This window comes from Larimichthys crocea, chromosome VII (assembly GCF_000972845.2).
Source record: "Larimichthys crocea isolate SSNF chromosome VII, L_crocea_2.0, whole genome shotgun sequence".
NCBI classification, from domain to species: Eukaryota; Metazoa; Chordata; class Actinopteri; family Sciaenidae; genus Larimichthys; species Larimichthys crocea.
In genome coordinates, this window is record NC_040017.1 from 10014473 (window position 1) to 10037571 (window position 23099).

A 23099-nucleotide genomic window follows, 5' to 3' on the forward strand; every position below is an offset into this window, starting at 1 on the left:
ATGGAAACAACGAAACAAAGACAACCAACAACCAACTAGCAAATAGTATGTTTGAAACACGATGTGATCTGTCCCATTGGAAGTGTTGTTCCTATGTTATTTCAAGCAAAGGCCAAGCCAGAGTTCCACAGCCTGAAGACAAGAACACCTAAAATAAAGTATAACAAAGCACACTTCACTTGTCATAACAGGAAAAGCATGCATTAACACTAACATGCAGTTTTTGGAAATTCAGCCACACACACACACACACACACACGCACACACACACACACAAACACACACAGACATCCACAATCCACATTCATTTTATAGAAACTGTATGACATGACAAAAAAATTCATGATTCATGATTAACATATATTGAGAACAATAAAGTCCCTGATCCGAATCAGTTCTACATTGTGTCATAGAAGTTAAAAAAGAAAATGATGAAATAGCATTGATCGAGAGTTCATTGCGTTTATTAATTTTAATTGCGTTTCCTCATACTGAATTAAAACCTTATAAAATCCAGTCAAGTGTACACTATGGGTGTGCATAGAGCTTGAGCCAAATGTCATTGCAATTTGAAAGTGCCCCATGTCCATAAACTAAGAAATAAACTCAGAAACTGATCATATCAGTCAGAATCATGTAAGAGGGAAAACCATTCAGCAGTGAAAGTGACTTTCACTATATGCAGCTGTTTTTATGAGTGTGTGAATAAAAACTACATATTGGGAACAGACGGAGAGATGTTGTTTCTAAAGTGACACTTTCATTAAATCAGTCAAATACATGACTGTAATGTGTGTGTATCTTCTAACAACTACAAAAAAAGCAGCTAAAATGTAGATTAAATGCACGTCTGTGACTACTTCGCTTTTGAAAGTTTACTCTGTTTGCATTCCTTTATGTATGCAGCACAGTGAATTGATCACATTGCAGATCTTTGGTTGTAAAAAGTTTGGAATCACTGCAAAACATCTATTACACAGTTGGGTCTTAAAGCCAAGCGATATCTTACAGGTACAAAACACATTCCAGCCACGTCAGTAGTTTCCATAATGCATGGCTTTCCAACTGCTATTGATTGCATCGCCAACTCTTAACTAAGGGCCTATTTAAAAAATCTTTACATGATCCTTTGCTTAATTTTTAAGAATAAACTTAGTACACATGCATTGATGCCAGCTGTATAAAATGAACCCTTGAGGAAGCCCTGGCCAGTAAATATAGACTGGGATATGTTCACAAAAAAGTGGCTGCCTGAAGCAAGCGTTTTAAATGGTGGATTTTTGTACATATGGCAAATTCGTAAAAAAAATAGATTTACAGTTTATCTTTCAAATGTTCAATAGAACTAGAGCAGCATTAAAACAGCACACACAGCCCCTTCCTGATGTTTTCTGCCATACCTTATCTGTATTCTGTCAGAGCAGAATGTCTACTCGTACATGCAGTATATAGGGAAGCTGCTTTTGTGACTGCAGTGTAATGTTTTTTCATCGGCTTTGTTGTGTAGAGGGCACCGGACACATACAAATTCAGACAAACAAGCAGACTGTACAGCACATATTGGCACAAATACACTATATGAGTGTGTACAAAAAAATAAAAAAAATAAAAATAAAAATCTGCCCTTGTATGTCACTTTAAGTTTATAATCTCATCAATGTGTAAAAGCAGAAAGCCTTTGTAATTCGATATGCTACAACAGAGTGACAGTGTAGACATCACAACAAAGCTGAGGTTTTGGATTATTCATGTTTGACCTTTTGCATTTTTCTTTTTCTTTATTTTATTTTTTAAATTATTTTTATCGTGTCCTTCTATATCCTTAAAGACACAGCATATGATTGAAATATAAATACAAATGTACAAATTCAAAATGTGACCTGCTATCACTCCCAGATTTAAATAGTCGTTTTTCATCCATTCAGTTCAAACTAGTCAAACAATTACCTTTGTCAACATGCATACTCATGCATGTTAATTTCTGCTGACAAAAGAATACTATTTGGTCTTTAAATTAACAAAAGGGCTCAACAAGTTTGACTTCTATTTTCCTCTCTAATGGTACACCATAGTCTCATTCTACATCTCCACACACTGATGACTGTCAGACCACCTTTTTAATCACTGCTCCCAGACCAAATGTGCTCCATGTATTGCCAGCTCAGAGGAGAGTGAGTCCCACTATTCTGACACAGTCACCTAGACAAGTTTCCTGGCTAACGTCACCAGCCTTGTCGATGGTGGAGTGGGAGTGTATCCACATTGTTATGCTGCTCCTCCTCATATGCCATATCACTGTACTAATCCCACAGAATGACAAACAGTTATCTGTAAACTGACACTTTCTTCTGCTTCTACTGGCTCCCTAAGGACATTTTCCACAGAGTGAAAGCAAGGGCACCAATGCTTCACTGGCACCAACTAGATGATGTGCATGATAGCCCTTTCAACTTCAGCACCTATTGGCCAGATGGTAGGACAGATTGGTAGCAGCAAAGGCCAGAGATAGATACGAGAGCTTTTTTAGCCTCTGCCCTACACCTGGCCATGAATCTTCTAATAGAATACACTCAGTTGCCAGTCTATTATGCATGTGTAGCTAAAACTCATGAGGTCTAATGCAACAGTCCTCCGTTAATGAAGGTTATATTGTACTGGACACAAACAGCTGTCAGTATAACACAATAATATTATTGCTGGACTGTTGCATTAGATTGCATTGGTTTGTACTTATCTAATAAACAGGACACTGAGTCTATAATCAGGTGCCGTGGAGTTGCTGATTTATGGTGTTGTGGTCCGTCAAAGCACCTGTGCTGCAGTGCACATGTCCTGGTTATGGTTTCCAGTTGTGTCCCACTCCAGTTCATTAAATGAGTCACTTATGGCCCCTGAGGATGTGACCACCCTACCAATTCAAGAACAATTTTACTAAGAAGCCAATTTTGTGGATTATTTTGCATTTAGTTTCAGTATAGTTTACTGAAGGGAAAAGGTAAATGAACAATGTCTCTTGTCAGTCGCCTTTAAGTTCTCTATTAATGTGACAGTTGTAGATGAGTAATAAAGGGTGATACGTTATCGCTATACCAGCTCATTAGAGCTTTAGGACCAGTTGTCATACCATTGTTTGTGTCTCCTTCCTACATCATATTGTCTTTATCTCGGTCAAACATTCAAAAATTAGCTACATAGCTACTCTTGCCACATGAAGGTCACAAAGTTGACCCAGTTCTTCTTTTTTCTGGGTTCATTCCCTTTGTTAAAAACAAAACACAAAAAAAAAAACATGTCAGGGGGTTGAAAGGGACAAAAACAACGCCACTGCCTTACATTTGCTCCTTACATCTTCTTCTGTCACCAGGGGTAAATATCTAACATTCCTCCCCTGTTGCCCTACATTTACATTTATTGCATTGCATCAGGATTTGGGATCATGTACAATTTTTTTAATAAAAAAGATTTACTGCAGATGATCCAAAATCAATACTACATTTGGCAAAAAATATATTATTTGAAATGACAATACATAGTATGCCAATGGTCATGAAAACATTGGGCTAAATATAATGTATGACTCACTTCATCACCTTGCGACTTTAATAATGGCAGTTAGAGTTTTTAGCCTGCAGCACAATGACCAAGCAGAGTATTCTGGGAAAGCTATGTAGGGTGATGCATGCAACTCTCACTGTTTTTCAGACTATTTAGGGCACGAACAAAGTGAACTAAAAATGTGGGATGATAGGTTATATATCAGGTTTTTGACCACAAATCTTTTGATTTTGAGATATATATATATTTTAAATGAGTTGGAACTTCATGGGCTATCATGGTACATGTTTGAGAGACATTTGAAATGACTTTTACTACTTTAAACTGTTGTTTGTCACGAGTGTCAAATGGTACCACAGACATTTCTTTGATTTATCATTATCTGGCTGTCACAGCTTACATCTCTATCAGTGTAGCCTCTCTATCTCGGTCAAACTGACAAAAAAACAACAAAAAAAACTGTCCAAAACCCAGAGCTAATCTTGTCAGCGATGTCAGGCAGATGACCCAGTTCTTCTTGTTCCTGGGTTCATTCCCTCTGTCAAAAACTGGGATGCAGGGGAAAACCGTGTCAGACAGGCACTCAGAGAGAAAAACCAACAAGCAACAGCACTGCCTAACATTGTCTTCTGACACCAACAATCTGATCACTGCGTGTGTCACTCAAAGAAAATACAAAGGAATTACCATCTTGTTCTTTGATTTCATGACACCCTGAAATGGCTGGTGCAGCTATGATTCATCTGGATTTAGGCCAGTTTAGAGATGGAACACCAGAGTATTTGTAATTGGCAGAAAAGGGCTGTCTCACTATCCACCTGCAATACCCCTTTCCCTGTGAACATCACATGACATTACAGATTAAAGTCATATTGATTTCTTTCTGATGTCTTCCAGCTGCTCATCAACTATACAGATACACAGCGTTTACTGATAGTAAGTAACTATGTTAGCTCAGTTTGTTAGCTGGCCTACCCAGACTGTGAGCTCAGAGCACCAGGGGAGTGTTAGTGTTTGTACCATAGTTGTTTTGGACCACTGGGAACAGAAGGTTTTCAGATCTGGAACGTGGGTGATGATGTGCCAGAACCAGAGCTGTGCAAATGGGCAATGTAACTGGGCTCAGCAGCCTCTATGGACATAATAACAAAAAAAAAACAGAGGAGACTGAAGGGAAAGAATGAGAATGAAACCGAGCAACAGGCCACCAGAAAACAGTGAATCTGGGACTCACTTTTAATTGTTGGTGAGAGCTTCAAGCTGGGCTTCTTCGTGTTGGACTAGTAAGTAATATTAGCTAACCCACAGACTCTGTGCCTCCACCAGACAACTAAATTAATGATTTTGAATTAAAAGCACATATAGTTTTAAATCTTCAAGTCTGCAGTCACTTAGCACTTGGTCTTGCTTTGGCCTCTATCTGCGATGATGAACTCTAGGGAAAAGCATTCGAGGCTAATGAAAATGAATGAAAGAAGAAAGACAAGACAGAGATAAAGTCAAAATAGTAGCTCTTATGAATTCCAGTGACATCCCATGAGACTTCAACAAGTCTTCACCCTCTCCCCACACATATTCCCCCTGACGGAACATTGATGAGGTGTTTGCAGAGCCGTTTCTTGCTACATGCGGGCTATGCGGATGCATAGGGCCCCACAGCCACCAGGGGGCCCCAAGTTCAGTCTTTACCTTTGCCTGTCCTCATTTGTGTGTAGCACTTATATGCTTAAAAAAAAAAAAGCATATAAACTTTTTCACAGGTTAGAAGCAAAACTAAGCTGCTATGATAGGGAAGATGTGACTTTGTGGGGTAATCAAGTCAAAATCATCTTTGGGCTGGGCTGTCTTGCAGTGAGTGACGACTGCCGACAGGTATAGGACATTAATGTACTCAAGCCTCAAGTTTTCCTCTTAAAATGTTGCATTGCTACAGATAATATGAGAAGGTTAGGAATCCCTCCCTCAGAGTTTGAAAAAATAGGGACCTCTATTTAACATCTTGCATAGGGTCCCCAAACAGCTAGAAACGGCCCTGGCTACAAGTAAGAGTTACAATAGGGGGGTGCTGCAATGACTTGTAATCAGGTGAATGGTGACTCTGTCATCCGTACCTCTGTTCTCACACTACGTAACTTTGGACTCCGGGTTGGAAGAAGTACGTAATGCTTTACAGCATTTTTGTTCTAAGAGTTAGAACAAAAGTCAGAACAGGTCCTCCCGTTCTAACTCTCAACAACGAGTATTATTTGAACAAGTCACCCTGTTCCAGCTCTCGCTGAGAGTTAGAACAGGACACCCTGTTGCCCTCTTGCTTGTACCACAAGCTCACCATAGAGGTTGTGCTCAGACCTGCTGCAGAGCATCTGCGACGACCAGCTCTCATGCATCTGTGGGGAACAGTGGACAGTACTTCTCCTGACACAGAGGCCAAAGTTACATAGTGTGAGAACAGATGAACAAATGATGGAGACACCATTCACCTGATTACAAGTCTGTGTAGCATGCACCTGTGGTAACTCTTGCTTGTAACACAGGCTAATTTTAGTGCTTGTTGTACTTTTTGCTGAGAATTAGAGCAGGTCCCTGTTCTAAGTCTTTTTAAAGAACTAAGGAGGCCCTGTTCTAAAAAGAGAATGGTCCCATGTTCTAAGTCTCGCTGAAGGTTGGTACAGGTACCCTTGTTCTGACTCTTAGCAATGAGCTCGTGTTAGAACAGGTCCCCTGTTCCAGCTCTTGCCCCCTGTTCTAAGTCTCGACAACAAGCCTTAAATGAACAGGATTGTCTGCTCCAGCTCTCACTAAGAGTCAGAACAGGACACCCTAGCTCCGAAGCTAGCAAACTGGCCAAGAAGGATGTCTGCGTCTACACCGCATTATCAAGAAACACAAGAAAGATTAAACATAATCAGTGTAATGGGTCCCATTTATAAACTTTTGGGCAGGTTTTGTCACCACATCACCACAGGAAGTACATCATGACAGTGATGTCATCGGTTCTTGTTCTGATTCTTGAAACAATGTTTTCCTCCAGCTGACTGCTACACCTCTTCGACATCGCGTTTCTATCTGTTGGCTTTCATCTCACCGTCAGAAACTTTGAGCTGATTAAAAACCAACGTGTGGAGCCCTGAAAACCAAAATGTAGTTGTAGCAACTTTGAGAGTTAATTTTTAAAGACATGAAGGACTGGAAAATATCCACATTTTATCGGTCCTATTCTTTAGATGTGTGAATTGCTCTGCAGGATCTATCTGATCGATGTTGCGTCCCACCCACTGCTCATCTCTTGAACCAACACCTAATTATATAACAGTCATGGATGGAAACAAGCGTTCATTTGTATTTTTTTTTGCTGAATTTCTCGAAATGAGGTTGAAATCTGTGACATATTTGGATGTGAACATGGCTAATGACACAACACGTAAATCAGAAGCTGAGAGGTTTGGTTGGGATGAAAAACAGACACTGTTTCTAATAAGTCAAATAGACAGATAGCCAAGCTACAGCAGCTGTTTCCAGCTTCATAATTAACAGACAGATAGAATGCTATTGATCTTTTCATCTAACTTCTGAAACGATGTGGAAAAAACTCCTTTAAATGTCAAATTTAAGGCAACAATACTCCCTAAACCACTTTTTTTAAAACAGACAAGGAGGGATGACAAGGAGGGCCTCTCCTGTTCTCTAAAAAGACTCCTAACTGTTATAAGAAGACTTAGAACAGGGACCTGATCTAAAGCTTAGTAAAAAGTAGAACAAGCACCAAGGTGAGTCTGTGCTACAAGTAGATTTTTTTGCTATATGCAGACTATTTGGATGCATAGGGCCCTGCAGCTGAAGCCTCAATATATTTTGTGAGAATTAAAAGTACCTGTCTTTATTTATAGCCAGGCCAACCCCCTCATTTGTTGTGTGAAGCACTCATATGCTTGTACGCAAGTTCTTTTTTTACCGTTTTGGATTGGAGGGGAAAGCATTTTTAAGTTTTGTCACCTTGTTTTCAAAGTTTATGATAAACATTTTTTCAGTAACATGCTGCATCTGTTGCATTCATCAATCTACTCAACCCCTTTTTTTTTCCTCTTAAAATGTAACAGACTGTTGCATCGCCACAGATCACCTGAAAAGGTTAGGAGTCTCTCCCCCAGAGTTTGACAACAATAGGGACCCCCAAATAGCATCTGCACAGGGTCCCCAAACAGCTAGAAATGGCCCTGAGTGCTGGCATTTACGCTTACAAGGCTAAATTCTAAACCATCAGTCTCTTTTTCCCTTGCTGTGTGTGTGGTGAGTGGTGCTTTTTTTTTTTCCTGATTTCACCCTATGCTCACTAGACCTCTCTCCATCATTCTCTTTCTCCTTTTGCCATTGTAATTTACCCCAAAAAACTCGTTGAGGCAGCAACTAATGTTCGCTCTCACCCTCTATCTCTCTCTTTCACACACACACACACACACACACACACACACACACACTCTCTCTCTCTGTATTTAGCTCTCCGGGGAGAGCAGTGTGTGAGAATTAGGTCTCTCAGCAGACGTGTTGTATTTTTGCTCCGACAGTTTGGGGCTACAGCAAGCAGAGAGAGATAGTGGATGGGGATGGTAGGCTTGTTCACTCCGTACGTGTGTCCCTGTGATTGTGTGTGTGTGTGAGACAGAGAGAAAGAAAGAGACAGTGTGCCACGCCACACAGGCTTTTGGCGAGGACACCATCTGGCCACAGGCTCAAAAACTCATCCAGCATGACTGCTAGAAGATAAACAAAACATGCGTGCATGCATGGAAGGTGCATACACAAGCTCACGCATGCATGCACACACACAGACACAAATACAATAATCAGTGGTTATTGTCACATTAGGTCAATGATCTGATTGGGGGCATTTCAATGGCTGTGCAAGATCTTTTTTATTCTAATCTTCTAATTGTTAGGCTGGTAAATATTTAACTGAAGTGTCTTAAAACCACATTCACAATGCATCGGGGGGTGACTGTGTTAAAAAAGTACTTTGGTAAATGATAATTGTTAGATCTTTATAGCAGCCCAGTATTCATAGGTATCAAATCCATATTGGACAGTTACGCACCTCATGATTTACATCCCATGCCAGCGTTCAGTGCAAGTGTGGGAAGTAGTGGGCCCTGTATGAAATTGAGAGGAAATTAGGGTGTCAGGCTGGTCATGCTGGTGAATTGACATGAAGTGAGACATCTCGCCTCTCATCAAAGATCTGCAAGATTGACTGACTTTCACATTTGATGATACAGTCAACTAGAGGCATTTCATCACATGCACATGAATATATGCACACGCAAGCCCACAAGAAACCTGGTTCTTATGGCACAAATCTTACAGCAATAATCAAAGAATTGGTTATCTATAGGTTTGGGTTTGGTTAACGTGCGGCACCTTTGCATACTTTTGTTCACCTTCCTATGAAGAAGAAGAAGGCAACTGTTACATCTATCTTGTAAATTATTGTCCTAAAAACTATTCAGTGTGATCTGTGCAAAGGAGCTATTTAAATAGCGTGTGTATGTGTGTGTGTGTGTGTGTGTGTGTGTGTGTGTGTGTGTGTGTGTGTGTGTGTGTTGAAGCAAAGGATTGTGCATTTGCTGTATCTAGGGACACAGAAGATGCAGAGGCAGAGACAGATGGAATGCAGTGACAGGGACAGGCAGGACAGAGTGTGCCCCATTAAATCACTATATTTAATTCTCTAATTATGCAAGCAGCTAACAAAAAACATCACATTATAATAGGTACTCTTCTCCTGGTCTCTTGCTGTACACTGCAATAGTATCAGAAACGTCAGTAACGGTGACAATTCCTGAGATTTGATGATGAGAACTCTATGATCGTTCCTGAGGTCAAAGCAGAGACACTATGAGGCCTTACGATGCAATGTTCTCATGAGACAGTGACTCCTACACTGACTTTGTCCATCTCAATGTCAGATTGTGTGCGTGTGCGTGTGTGTGTATGTGTGTGTGTATGTGTGAGAGAGAGGGAGAGAGGGGAAGAGAGAGAGAGAGAAAGAAAGAGAGATCACTTGTCTGCGTTTTATATTTGGACGCTCTTTTGTCCTGAACTTTATTCGCACTGTTGGGCCAATCACTCAGACATGACCACATTAAAGCGCTGCTCAGCAACCAGCATGCACACACATACACACACACAGTTCATAAACTTAGCAAAGATCACTAAAGCATACCATAGTGTGACATTTAACTTGTTCTGTGGCCCAGTATATTTGCAGTGACTAATCCTGTGAGGGTCCGCCTCTACAGCAGAAAGTTATAATACATGGGCTGATATTAAAAACCAGCACAGTGGTTTAGCTTCTTTTCCACTAAGGATTTTTTTTCTAGGTTTCAATGAGAGGAGAAATGAGAGCGTTGTTCAAGCTGAATACAAATATAAATTGATCTCTTCAAAGAATCGCTTCACTTCTGTTTTCCCAAGTCATAGTTTTTCACAGCGACTGCCTCTTAAAGCCTTGGACTCTGGAAACATATTGAAATTTCAAGGCCAGGCCCTGAACTACAGAGAAAACTTTTAAAGTGAAATGGAGCTGCAGATTCCTTATTTTCAACACAATGCCCTTTATTGCCTTATCTATAGCTTCTTGTGGCTGTCAGTCAGCAACCCCACATTTCTCTAAATTAAACTGGAATGCACAATTCACTGATTGAATATGCTTATTCGAGTAGAACATATTTTTATTCAACCAAGCCAAGGTACAGATCTCAATTCACAAAATGTGTTTTTGTGTGTACAGTAAAAATAATTAGGTATTTTTAAGTATAATTGAATCCGTCTTTGTTTGCCTGCGTTTATAATATAAGACAACTGGGACCGAGGCACATCCTCATGGGCGCATAAAGGAACTCCATCAATACATGCCATGGCATTGACAAGCACACAGACAGACGGATGTGGCGGCAGAGAGACATGAAAGCGAGCAGCAAGTCGGCCAACCAGGCAAGCCATCAGGTGGAGAGACTGCCAGGCAAGTTGGTCCAGGTTGGCAGGCAGCCAGGTGGGAATGTAAGTGGACAGCAAGAAAGGCAGACCAGCATTCAGACGTATTGACTCCCAAGCGGTCAGGCAAACTGACAGCAGGAGAGACAAATAGATAGACAGTCCGATAGATAGGGAATCATATGACTGTGCTTCCCACCATCCCTTGTGGTTCACAAAGGACTTAGGCAGGTGACATGAGGTATGTCACTGAAACCCCTGATGACAAGCAGAGAAGGGGTAATGGGAAGTTTCAAAAGGTGACAGCTAAAAAGTTTTTAACAGGAACTGAACTTTTTTTTTTTTTCCTCTTTAACTTTTTCCTTGGGTTTAAGGCCATTACATCACTAATTGGGCCTTTCATTTTACAGTGATAGAGCTTTAGCTTTGTCATTTTTTTGTTTTTTGTTTTAAGTGTTGCTACCTGTAATTCTGCACATTAACTTCTTAGTTTGAAGGTGTTATATGTTGAGGTTTGCCCGAGAGTCTTGGGTTAACTTCTACCACACTGGAAGACGTACTGTAAGTTTGAGTGAATGAATGGTATCCCTCTGCTGCACAGACTCTTGTCATTTCATCTGGATCTGGTTTCAGGATGAGCAGTACTGGCAGTACTTTCCATCCCCATTGGTCACAGTGCTATTTGCTGTCGATGATGATAGAGTTGTCACTGATGTCCTTTCATCATGCAGTGATGACTTTATAAGGTCAGAGATGACTGAGTTGACTTCAATGGCTGTTATGATATCCAGACATATCAGTCAGACATTTTGACTGCTTTTCTTTACTTTCTTTCCTTTTCATTATCAACATTAGAAATGTCAGTCTTGCACTCGTATGCCTAAAAAAAATGAAGATGATTCTTTCGTCCTTTGTGGCCTCTTCTCAGGTTTAGCCCATTTTTGTTCCGCTGAATCATTTTTCATCTTGTACTTCTTCAAGGTCTCAATTGCCAGGTGTTTTTTTTTACATTTGACCAAAATGACAAAATAGATTGTGAAATCATTGCCTTTCAATCGCATGGCTTTGTTTTTCAATGCCTTTCAAAATGACTGACATGCCAGTTAAATAATGTTCCCTATAAACTTTTTTTTTCTGATCTACCATCACTGCAGTCAGGGTTTAGACAATCAGAATGGTTCAACAAAAAGGTCATGGTTAAAAGCAACTTCTGTTGATTATTGATGGGTAGCAGATGGAATTCAAACTGCAGACTCTGGTATTAATGCCCCAGACTTTGTAGGTCAAACCACCTCCTCCTTTAGAGGTTTTATGGCAGTCGAACAACACAGTCATCATTCATCCGGCCACAAAACGTAGCCTGTCATTGCACACCCTCTGTTTTCACTGCAATTATTGCTAAATAATATTGACAAGTTTATCAGCTATGCAAATAAACTCCCCCCGACTTGATCCTTTCATGTCATACCAGCACTTCTTGTATCAGTCACTCCCAAGAGTTTTATTTCAGAGCTTGGCATGATACTCGTCAAAGCCAAACAGATCAATGTCCAATTTTTGCTGTGTCACTCAAAGTGGAAATTCTAAGTGGTGATCTCATTAGCCCTGATCTGTAATGTTAAGGTCAGTACTGCTTCATTGTGACAAACTCTGGCCAATCCATGTTTGTAGCGCTGAATGAAAGGTTTGTGGTGGCCTTATGTCAGTCTTTCTGACATTAGCTGACAGGCTCAAGGAGTGAATGATGGCTTTTCATAAAGAAGACTGGCAGTTTTACAGACCACCAGCTGCTCCCCAAGCACTCCTCTCTAACCTCCCATCCACTGCTTGTGCATGTGCATGTATGATTTGCATGTGTGTATGAGCTCAGGATTAGGTTGTGTGTATTTGCTTTCTTTGTAAAAAGGCAAGGATAACACTGACAAAGCAAACGATTTGCATCGTGACGTGGAAAAACAATGTTTCTAATGATGATGTTTGGTTTTGTGCTTGTATTCATGTGTGCATGTAGGACATTATCTGGCACACACACTGTCACAGATTCTGTGTTGAAATGCCCAACAATTGGAAAACATAGTTAATATATTAATAGAAAGGTCTCCTGACCTCCTAACAGTGCAGATCCATTCATCTCCGAGAAAGCCCAGATGACGAGAATATCCCAAGGGCTCAATCATTTAGCCTATTTTCACCAAGCATGACATCTAAAGTGTTAGATCTCAACAGGGTTTATCCCAGTCCAATCTAATCATATAAAAGTCAAGCCTAATGTCATCAACTTTAGTTGCTCTTTCCTGGCCAAAAGCACAACTTTTGAAGGATCTCGTGAGAAATGTGAAACATGCCTTGTAAAGTAGGCTTACACACAGCAGGTATCCGTCCTGAGGCAGCTATTGCTGCATGACTTTCCTAGAAAATCACAATCTGTGCTATAACCACATCGACTGTAGGAAGATTTCAACTTTCCACTGCAATCAGCCCCCCCTCCCTTGCAGAAGAAGAACTCGGGAATCGTGATGGTGCCTCAGTCGTGCTTGTGAGCTCTCTGGCTTGCTGCTCACAACACGGGCTTCTGTTGCCCGCTGGAGGCGAGGCGGGGGAAGGCATGCAAACTGAGAGGAGAGGAAAAAAAAAAAAGATGAAGAAGCGCTCCCGTATTTCCCTGCCTCTACCCCCGCTTGCTGTTAGATAGCCACGGCCACCCTCTTCGTCTCCACAGCAGAGAGAAGATGTATTGGCAAAGGGAGGGCTGCAGACTCCCAGTTTTGCTGGGGAAAATTACCCTCGGTGGGAGAATTGAGTATCGTTGTGATCAGTGTGAGATAAATCTCATTAATGAAATATATGAAGCTCATGCAGAGAGCGAGAACGTCGTCTTGCGTCCCCGGCTGTCATCCACAGGTCCGCCAGTCTCACCCTCCCCGCACGGCGCGCTCCCCTCACTCTTATTTATTTAATTTTTTTTTTCCCCCCTTGATGCGCGTCCCCGCCGCGAAAGCCAGAGCGCTCCTCACTCTCTCCTCTCTTCACTTCGCTTCCTCTCCTCCTCTCGACAGCATCCAGAACTATAGCGCAACCGTCCCCATCACTCTTTTTTCCTCCCCTCCTCCTATTTCTCTCACCGCCAGATCTCTCTCCACTGCGTCTCTCACCCCTTTACTCACCCCCCTCCCTCCCTCTCACTCTCTCTCTCTTTCCTCCCTCCTCCTCCAGCTCCCCGGCTCAGTCCCTCACTCCTCTGACGCACGACAGGGACCCGAGGAAAGAAAGAAGCCTAAAAAATAAAAAAAAAAGAAACAAACAAAAAAAAAAGAGAGAGAGAGAAAGCAGCAGCAGATGACCCAACCGTCGATATGATCCACAGAATCCTGCTATTGGTGTACCGGACAGAGATACGGTCCTGAAACCGAGAGGACAAGACTCTCACCCGGCTACACTGCTGTTGAGCGCTCGCCCAGGGGGCGGCGGGGACGGCGGCGGCGGCGGCGGAGGAGGAGAAGGAGGAGGAGGAGGAGGAGGAGGTGGAGAGGGGAGGAAGAGGAAGCGGACGGGCACAAGTCGAGGGCTTGCATTTTAAGCAAACTGCTTAGAAGAAAAAAAAAAAGAAGAAGAGAGACGAGAAAGAAGAGGAGAGAGTCCGAATCACCGGAGAGGGAGAGTGGGGGAGATTGCATTCCTATCACGTCTTCATTTCTCCTCTCTCCTCTCTTTTGACTCTGCTACTGAGAGAGAGAGAGAGAGAGAGAGAGAGAGAGAGAGAGAGAGATCTAACAAGATTCACACTAGTGGTCTTTTTTCCCCCCGATGCTTTCCAATTGCAGTGCGAAACTAAGGTGAGTGCTTAAGCTGTGAGCCTGTGCTGGAGTGTATCGTATGGGAAATCTTATGCAGATATGCATGCATGCGCGTGTGTGTGTGTGTGTGTGTGTGTGTGTGTGTGTGTGTCCATATGCTTATTAGTGTCTGTATAGCCATGGACTTCAAAAAAAGGGACAGCAAGCGCTTTCCATACATCGAGTAGGACGGATCACAGTGATCCAGTGGACTGATCAAAAGCCGTTTGTTCTTTATTCACCGTTTTCCTGGCAATGTCACGTCGAAAGGCTACTGCATTATGCTTGGCATGTATTTCAATAAGCGCGCTGCTCTCTCCGCTGTATTGACAGCAAGGTTATTTTAGGGGAAATTTCACTAAACGAGAGCGGGATTTCTTCATCGGCTTTCTTTTTCTGGTTAGACTGGAGCTTGTCACATTACACTCGTTTCTCAGTAAGTTTGAATCCCAGATTTAAAATCCTTTAAGAGGTCCGTGTTGAAATTGCCACTCGCGATGAGCAGCACTTTTAATTCGCGTACAGGGCAGTGGAGAATCTCCTCCAGCTTGTTATTTATTTATTTTGAATCCGTAGCTCATTCACATGCGCATCTCTTGCTCTATTCCTCCTCAATGCCCTGCTCTCTCTCTCTCCCTCTCTCTCTCCCTCTCTCTGTGTCCCCCCCTCTGTTCCTCTAACGGCTCGGTCACCCTCGTTTCTTGTTCTCTTCCTCACAGCCCGGGATCGGACGGTGAGCGGGACGCACCGGGCGACAACAGAACACACCACAGGAGGATATGTGAAGTTGGAATCCCACTAAACTAAGTACGTATACCACCCGATCTGATAAACCCCAAGGGAATGCATTATGACACGCGTTATTTTTTTTAGATTGCTTTTAAATGCTGTTACTTTTTTTTTTTATGACATCGCATCTGCGCTTTTTGATCTCTGTCCTGGAAGCGGAATCAATCATTTCTGGAGGATTACGCATGGAGAGCGGAATGAAAACTGATTTTTTGCATTGAGGAGATCTTTTCTCTCTCGTTTTACTGTCACGCTTTTTGGAGGATTACAATCTATTTTTTTCCCTCCCTTTCTCCCTTCGCTGAGCTTTTTTTTTTTTTTTTTTTTTTTTTTTTTTTTTTTTTTTTTTTTTTTTTTTTTTGTCTCAGCACCTTGGACAGCAGCTCTGCCTGAACGGTCCCAGCGCATCTCTGGATTTTCAGCACCCTTGTTTGAACGGACAGCGCTGTGCGTGCGTGCGCACGCGTGTGTGCGTGCGTGTTTGTGTGCGCGCGTATGAAAAGTCACAGCCGAGAGAGAGAGAGATATTCACAGGCTCTGTGCGTGTGTGTGACTTTGTTCTTCCACTTAACACCATGGAGAGATACTGAACGGATCAGCCGATGTTTTAATCGAAATTTTATTATGATCTTTATTCTCACTTTTTTTTTTTTCCCCATTGCCACCCTCTCCCTATCTATATATGATATGAATCATTTCCAGGCCGGCCGGATCTACTGAAGCACAGCCTCATAGCGGAGCTTCTCGGAGCAGCAGCGTCGCCCACTGCGCTTTTCACATGTACCATTACTCCTGTAATACTCAAACGGCATTATGAATTGGAAAAATCTAGAAGAAGTTGTTTTGATTGCATTTTTGATTGCAACGAACAAGTTGACCCTTTTCCGTGTCCATTGGGTTTATACGTGGAGCATTTAACTCAAGAAAACACCCAGGGCAAATAGGCTCTGCCGTTTTCTGCACGTCGGAATCGTCGGACTATTCCCTCCTTATTTTTGCATCTTTACTGGTAAATTCAGCCTGCATTTTTTTTTGTCCTTGTGGCACCCATCATATAATGTTGTAGCTGTTTTTAATTGATTTGCACGAGCTGTCGAGATTTATTTTTAACGAGATGGAGTCTCAGTCTCCAAACTGACACCTCTTTTTTTCCCCGTCCTCTTCCTGCGTTAGACCTATGATGCACCTATTCTAATTTACACCGCGCTTCTCTGGACTCTCGTTTACAGAAAGAGGGATTGAGGTCCCTGTTATGTAATAAACACAGCCGGGGGACGATGTCTCCTCACCACTAACCTCACCCACCTGCTGTTGCTTTCGTTTATTCACAGCGATAAGCATCTCTGAGGTGATTTATTGCGACCTTACCAGCATATCTGCTGTATAATAAATGGCAATCCCCCCCTATATACTGACGTTAACTGTCTGAGTGGAGAGATTTGTTTGCATTGCTGGGTATCAAATTATCCAACCAAGAGGGATGGATTTATATTTTGTTTGAGATATCTAGCAATATTGCAATATCTAAAGTAGTCTAAAATGTCATTCTATTATTCATTGGTACTCATTTCAAAGTCTTCCATTCTACTGAATCTAATATGCCTTCCTCTCTTTCTCTTGCCTCTGCACCGGCCTCTCACTTCAAACTTCCCTTTGTGAGGGTGTGTGTATCCCCTACCACCATTCCCTCCCTCCCTCCTTTCCTTCCATTCACACCCATCCCCTCTGTTCTGTTTTGCAGTGCTGTGAAGTGGCTCTATCCCTGGAGCCGAGACTTCATCCCCTTGGTGTCAGCGAGGATGCTGTGGGTTACCTTGCTGAGCACCATAGCCTTAGGATGGACCACCCCGATCCCACTACTAGAGGACTCCGAGGAGATCGACGAGCCTTGCTTCGAACCCTGCTACTGCGAGGTCAAGGAGGGCATCTTCCATGTCCACTGTGACAGTAAAGGATTTACAAATGTCAGCCAGATCTCCCAGATATGGAGTCGGCCCTTCAAGCTGAATCTGCAGAGAAACTCCATGAGGAAGCTTTACTTTAACAGCTTCCTCCATCTCAACAATGCCATATCCATTAATCTGGGTAACAACGCCTTGCAAGATATCCATGCTGGAGCGTTCAATGGCTTAGGGATACTCAAACGGCTGTTCCTACATGAAAACAAACTAGAAGTTTTCAGGAATGACACTTTTCTGGGGTTGGAGAGTTTAGAGTATCTCCAGGCGGACTACAATGTTATCAAACGGATTGAAAGTGGTGCATTCAGGCACCTTCACAAATTGAGAGTGCTCATTCTTAATGACAATCTGATCCCTGTGCTCCCAAATTATCTTTTCCGGTCTGTGTCACTCACACATCTGGACCTGAGAGGAAACAGACTAAAGACATTGCCATACAAGGGCACGCTGGAGTATGTTGGGAGGAGCTTAATGGAAATCCAGCTGGAGGAGAACCCTTGGAACTGTGTGTGTGAGATTGTCCAGTTAAAAACGTGGCTGGAGAGAATCCCTTATACGGCTCTGGTTGGTGAGATCACATGTGAGTACCCATTCCACTTACATGGCAAAGACTTACGGGAAATCAAGCGCAGTGAGCTCTGTCCGCTGCTCTCCGATGCAGAGATAGAGGCCAAGCTGGGAATTCCCCGGGTACCATTTAGTAATGAAAACACATGGCCTACTAAACCTTCCTCCATGCTCTCGTCCTTTCACAACACAGCCTCTTCTGTGGAATACAAGGAAAGGGCTGTCAAGCCTACCAAACGACCTCGGCCTACAAAGAACCCCCCAACACCTCGTAGCATCTACCCAGGCATGAACCAGCCTCCCATTGCTGGCTACCAAACAAGGCCCCCCATCCCAATAATTTGTCCAGCTGGATGTACTTGCAACCTTCACATCAATGACCTGGGGCTAACAGTGAACTGTAAGGAGAAAGGCTTTCACAACATCTCTGAGCTCCTGCCTCGGCCCCTCAATGCCAAGAAATTATATCTCAGTGGAAACCTAATACAGAAAATCTACCGTTCTGATTTCTGGAACTTCTCAAGTTTGGATTTACTACATTTAGGGAATAATCGGATATCCTATGTCCAGGAGGGCGCCTTTATCAACCTGCCAAACTTGAAAAGTTTATATCTGAATGGGAATGACATTGAGCGACTCACACCTGGGATGTTTCGAGGACTTCAGATGTTGAGTTATCTTTACTTTGAGTATAATGTCATACGTGAAATACAACCTAACTCCTTCTCCTTAATGCCAAACCTCCAGCTGGTTTTCCTCAATGACAACCTGTTGCGCTCCCTCCCTACCGATGCCTTTGCTGGCACCAACCTTGCACGCCTCAACCTCCGCAACAACTACTTCCTTTCCCTTCCTGTGCGTGGCGTTCTAGAGCACCTGACCTCCATTGTCCAGATTGATCTCCATCAGAACCCCTGGGACTGTTCCTGTGATATCATCCCCCTCAAACAGTGGCTGGAAAAGCTCTCCTCTGTTATCGTGGTTGGAGATGTCATCTGCAAGACACCAGAGTTTGCTTTTGGGAAGGATCTGCGATCCCTTGAGGTTGAGGTCATCTGTCCTGAGCTCAAGTATTCTTCAGGCCCCTCACCGGCCCTGCCTGGTGGGGATGACCTCACTACGGGGAGCTCTGACATGGATGAGGCAGGTGGGAGAGGGGCTGTCCCACTGTCTGTCCTAATACTCAGCCTACTCATCCTCTTCATCTCTGCTGTGTTTGTGGCTGCTGGGCTTTTTGCCTTTGTCCTTCGTCGCAGGAAGAAGCTGCCCTTCAGGAAACGTTCTGAGGTTGATCTGACGGGTATCCAAATGCAGTGCAGGATTTTTGAGGACCCACCAAGGCAGAGTAGTGCCGGTAACACAGGTACACCAGAGAAACCGGCGCCCAGTATGCACACACACACTCACACTAGTCACACACATGCCCATGGTCACGTTTATGATTACATCCCCCACCCTGTGACTCAGATGTGTAACAACCCCATCTATAAGCCAAGAGAGGGAGAGATAGCAGAGGAAGATAGAGCGCAGTTTTCAGACAAGAAAGACAATGGCAGCAGTAGCAACAGTAACTACAGAACCTTGTTAGAGAAAGAGAGAGAGTGGACCCTGGCTGTCTCCAACTCTCAACTCAACACCATCGTCACAGTCAACCACACCACGGCTGATATGGCAGGATTTCATGAGAATGGAGGGCTCTGCCCTACAGTAATTGACAGTCAGAGGCCCACGCCAACAGTGGGCTTTGTAGACTGTTTGTATGGGACAGTGCCCAAACTAAAGGACATGCATGTGGCGCATGCACACCCACCAGGCATGCAGTATCCAGATTTGCAGCAGGATGCACGGCTGAAGGAGACATTGCTTTTCACGGCGGGGAAAGGCTGCTACCCTGACCCGTCCCAAAGCGATTACCTCGAGTTAAGGGCCAAACTTCAAACCAAGCCGGATTACCTCGAAGTCTTGGAAAAATCTTACCGGTTTTAACATCTCTAGCCCATGGAGAGAAAAAAAATAAAAATTACAAAACACAGAAATCAACACATTCACTTTGCCACCCTCAAAAACAAAACCACCCAAAACCAATATCAAAAAAATAAATAAACTTGAAAAAGCAGCATGATATAAAATAAAATATTATATTACAGTTACAACAAAGTTTCCCCCCCAAATCACTTTGGAGGAGAGGCCATTCTCAGATATTTCAATGAAGTGCCTTTTTTTCAGAGTAGCCAGCAATGTCAACAGCCGTTATTTTTATAATATATAAATATCTCTATATGCCCAAGAGAGAGCAAAAGAGGAATGAGAGGGGCACCGGGGAATAAAACATACAAAACATCCTAAAATACATCTGTCACTAATACCCCTTTTTATGGAGTTACCATGATGTGCAAGACACACGGGAGCTGGACGTCTCCCTGACTTGGGGGTTCTCTTTCTGTCTCTTTTACCCCTGACTAGGATGTACAAACACCCGGAGGCCGTGCACATAAAGTTTGTAGGAAGTGATCGAAAGAGAGAAAAAATACATATATTAAAATGAACTGCAGTTTGCTGCATGCACTCGCTTCAGTGCAGGAAGCGAGGGGATTTACTCAGAACTATCACATCACATTATGAACAGAGATACTGCAACGCATTTACAGTTCAGTGTTCTATTTAATTTTTATATCTTATTAATATGATTATTACTATCAATGAGGACTTCTGTCTATATCAGGGTGCTTCTCGTAAAAAGGACGCGCCGACGTACGGATGGTAAAACATTTGTGAATATTATTATAAGACAACGCTCAAGGTTTTCTGGATATTTCCACGCACTTTGTTGACCCCCCCTCCCTCCCTCCCCACCCCTCCATTGCTTCTGGATTCCCCATTGTCACCCACTAACGGCTTTGTAGGAAGCACTTTTAATGTTTTCTCTCTCACAAAGATTTGAAGAAAAATGTGCATATATTTATTCTGTAATTTCAGTGAAGAATTTAATTGTAAAGGTAATGTTAAATCAATGTATAGTGATTATGCGTCTGGTATAGCCTTCTTAATAAAAACAAACTCTTCAATCAAATGATGAAAGGGTTGATGCCACGGGAACCTGTGTGTGGAGCACTATTGACAGGGTGGTGTGTATTTGGTGTCTTGTTAAAATGGCATGTTGAAGCTGTGGCCAACCAACATAAGTTAATGCTGCTGGAGATGGAAGAATAGTGCTAGACAGGAATGTAGTGGAGGGCAATAACATTTTAACTCATTTCAGTTCATTTCTTGGTATTTTCAGATTAGTACCAAATTAAGTTAAAAGGGAAACTGACATTGTGTTTTCCTGGAAAATACAACCTTTGGTCTATTAACAGTTTGTCCTATGATCTTCACCTGCTGAATATCATAGTGCACATTTTTTTGCCACTACATTACTGGTCCTAGTTGGATGCAATCTAAAAAAGGTAAAAGGATACAGAAAATGCAATGCCAGAACAAGTCATGTGAATGCTGTTGGTTTTGAAGTGGAAGATACGGCAAGATATACCAAATCAGTGTGGCACGCTGCAATGTCAATGATATAAACGGGTATTGCTGATGTAGGCTAATACACAGTAATTGAGAGGGAACAAAAATGTGATTGAAAGTCGCTCTCTGAATTTGCGCATCTAATTTCTGACTCCCTCCAAAGTAGCAGTGTGGATTCAGTCCACTGGAGGGCGATAAAGGGTGTTCAGATTCATTGGGCATTTAGTAGATTGGATGCAGTTACAGTATAATGTAATGCACAAAATGCTTATTCTAAGACGTCATCAAGTCTCGCACTGAGTATGAATTATTTTCAGAATATCTATATATAAAACCTACAAGTGGCATAAGAATTTTATTCATTTCTACGCAGTTCCATGCTTTTTTTCTTTGTTTTATCAATCGTCTTGAAAACAGCAGAATGAAGCAGGTCACTCTAGCTGTATCAACAAATTATTTAAAAAAAAAAAAAAACGAGTTGGATTGTTGATAACTAGCAATTTTTTGTTTTGAAATCCCAAGTGGTAAATTAATCTTAAATAGTCTTTTTCACAGCAAACATTGCTTAACTTTTTGCTGTGACATTTTTGATATTTTATAATTCCCTATCCTAGCCTGATTTTCGGGACCAAATAGTACAAGCAGATAAAAACCAAGGTTGACGCAGCCGTGGAGTATATATGGTGTTAAAGTACATAGCGCTATTTCTTTTTCTCTTTCCTAAAGTGAAATTTTTAATTGGGGAAAATTATGATGCAATCTTGATGTCTATAAATTTGTGAATATCTATGGAAAGGAAGGTGCATTTCTATTTTGTTTTAAAATGGGCATGATATGCAATTTGCTTTGACTTCAATAGGTTAGGAGTGGTGATCCTCAGTTGCAAATGGGTGTTATAGTTTCTCATATGTGTCAGCTTACACTAAGTGGAAGATATGTAGCAAACCACATACTTCCCTGTTACATGGGAAGACCCTTAGCTAGTCTAGTCTAGTCATCTCCAGTATTGGTCATCAATGATCCAGTCTATAAGCTTGCGTAATATTGAACATTTTACCTTGTGTTGTATTCATTGTTTCATTTATTTGACAATTATTGTTGCTCAGATGAGTGGAGGTCACCTTCATATAAAGCCTGTGTAAGCATGGTAGCTTTACATCAAGGCTCTTTGTTTTCTACTCGCGGAAAGTTTCACAATGCTGTACCCCAATGTTCTGCTGCCCCACTTCATTTGTCTGCTCTTTTTTTTTCCTTTCTTTTTACTTTATCACTAATATACTCACATATAGAAATGCACACACACCCACCCACACACACACACACCTACACACACATAAAGCCTTCCTTTTCCTGACCAAGAGGTTAGACTATATGGTCAGCATTTTCAGTGTGCACTCAGTTTGATTAAAAACGTAATGCATTACTCTGTTAACCCCAACCCTCACCATCACCCCCAAACCCCTAAATGAATAAATAAATAAAGTTTTGGGATCATTGATGATTTTGCTATAGTCCCATATCTTGCTAACTTTTTATCCTCCACCCGTTACCCACCCACCATAATATTTCACAAATGAGTGCTGGGCTTTGTCCCATTATGCCATGCTGAGTGGTTTTATCACAATAAATCCTCTTGTTATCCTGCACTAATATCTCCAAGTGATTTCGTACTTTGGTGGAACATTAGTGGCAACCAATGGGATTGAAGGTTGGCTAAATGTTTCTTTTTTATGTGTGATATGTAAACATGCACTGCTTGTTTGAGTCTGTCTCTATTATGTCAGTGATATTTGAATTTCACAGTGGAGTTAACCTTTCCTTCAACATCTCTCTTGAGGTTTGCACGTTGGCAAGACTTCAGCACGGTAAATGCAGTGTGTGTCTTTGCTTTCTGTCC

The 23099-nt window shown here is 42.2% G+C and overlaps 1 protein-coding gene across 1 annotated transcript; it reads left to right on the plus strand.

Annotated features, from left to right (window-relative positions):
• The first annotated feature begins 13191 nt into the window (after window positions 1-13191).
• Window positions 13192-20130, plus strand: slitrk3a (SLIT and NTRK-like family, member 3a). The gene is made up of 3 exons (XM_010752051.3): window positions 13192-14375; window positions 15095-15182; window positions 16906-20130. The coding sequence occupies exon 3, from the start codon at window positions 16964-16966 to the stop codon at window positions 19676-19678; it is 2715 nt and encodes a 904-aa protein (XP_010750353.1). The 5' UTR covers window positions 13192-14375; window positions 15095-15182; window positions 16906-16963; the 3' UTR covers window positions 19679-20130.
• The last annotated feature ends 2969 nt before the right edge of the window (window positions 20131-23099 follow it).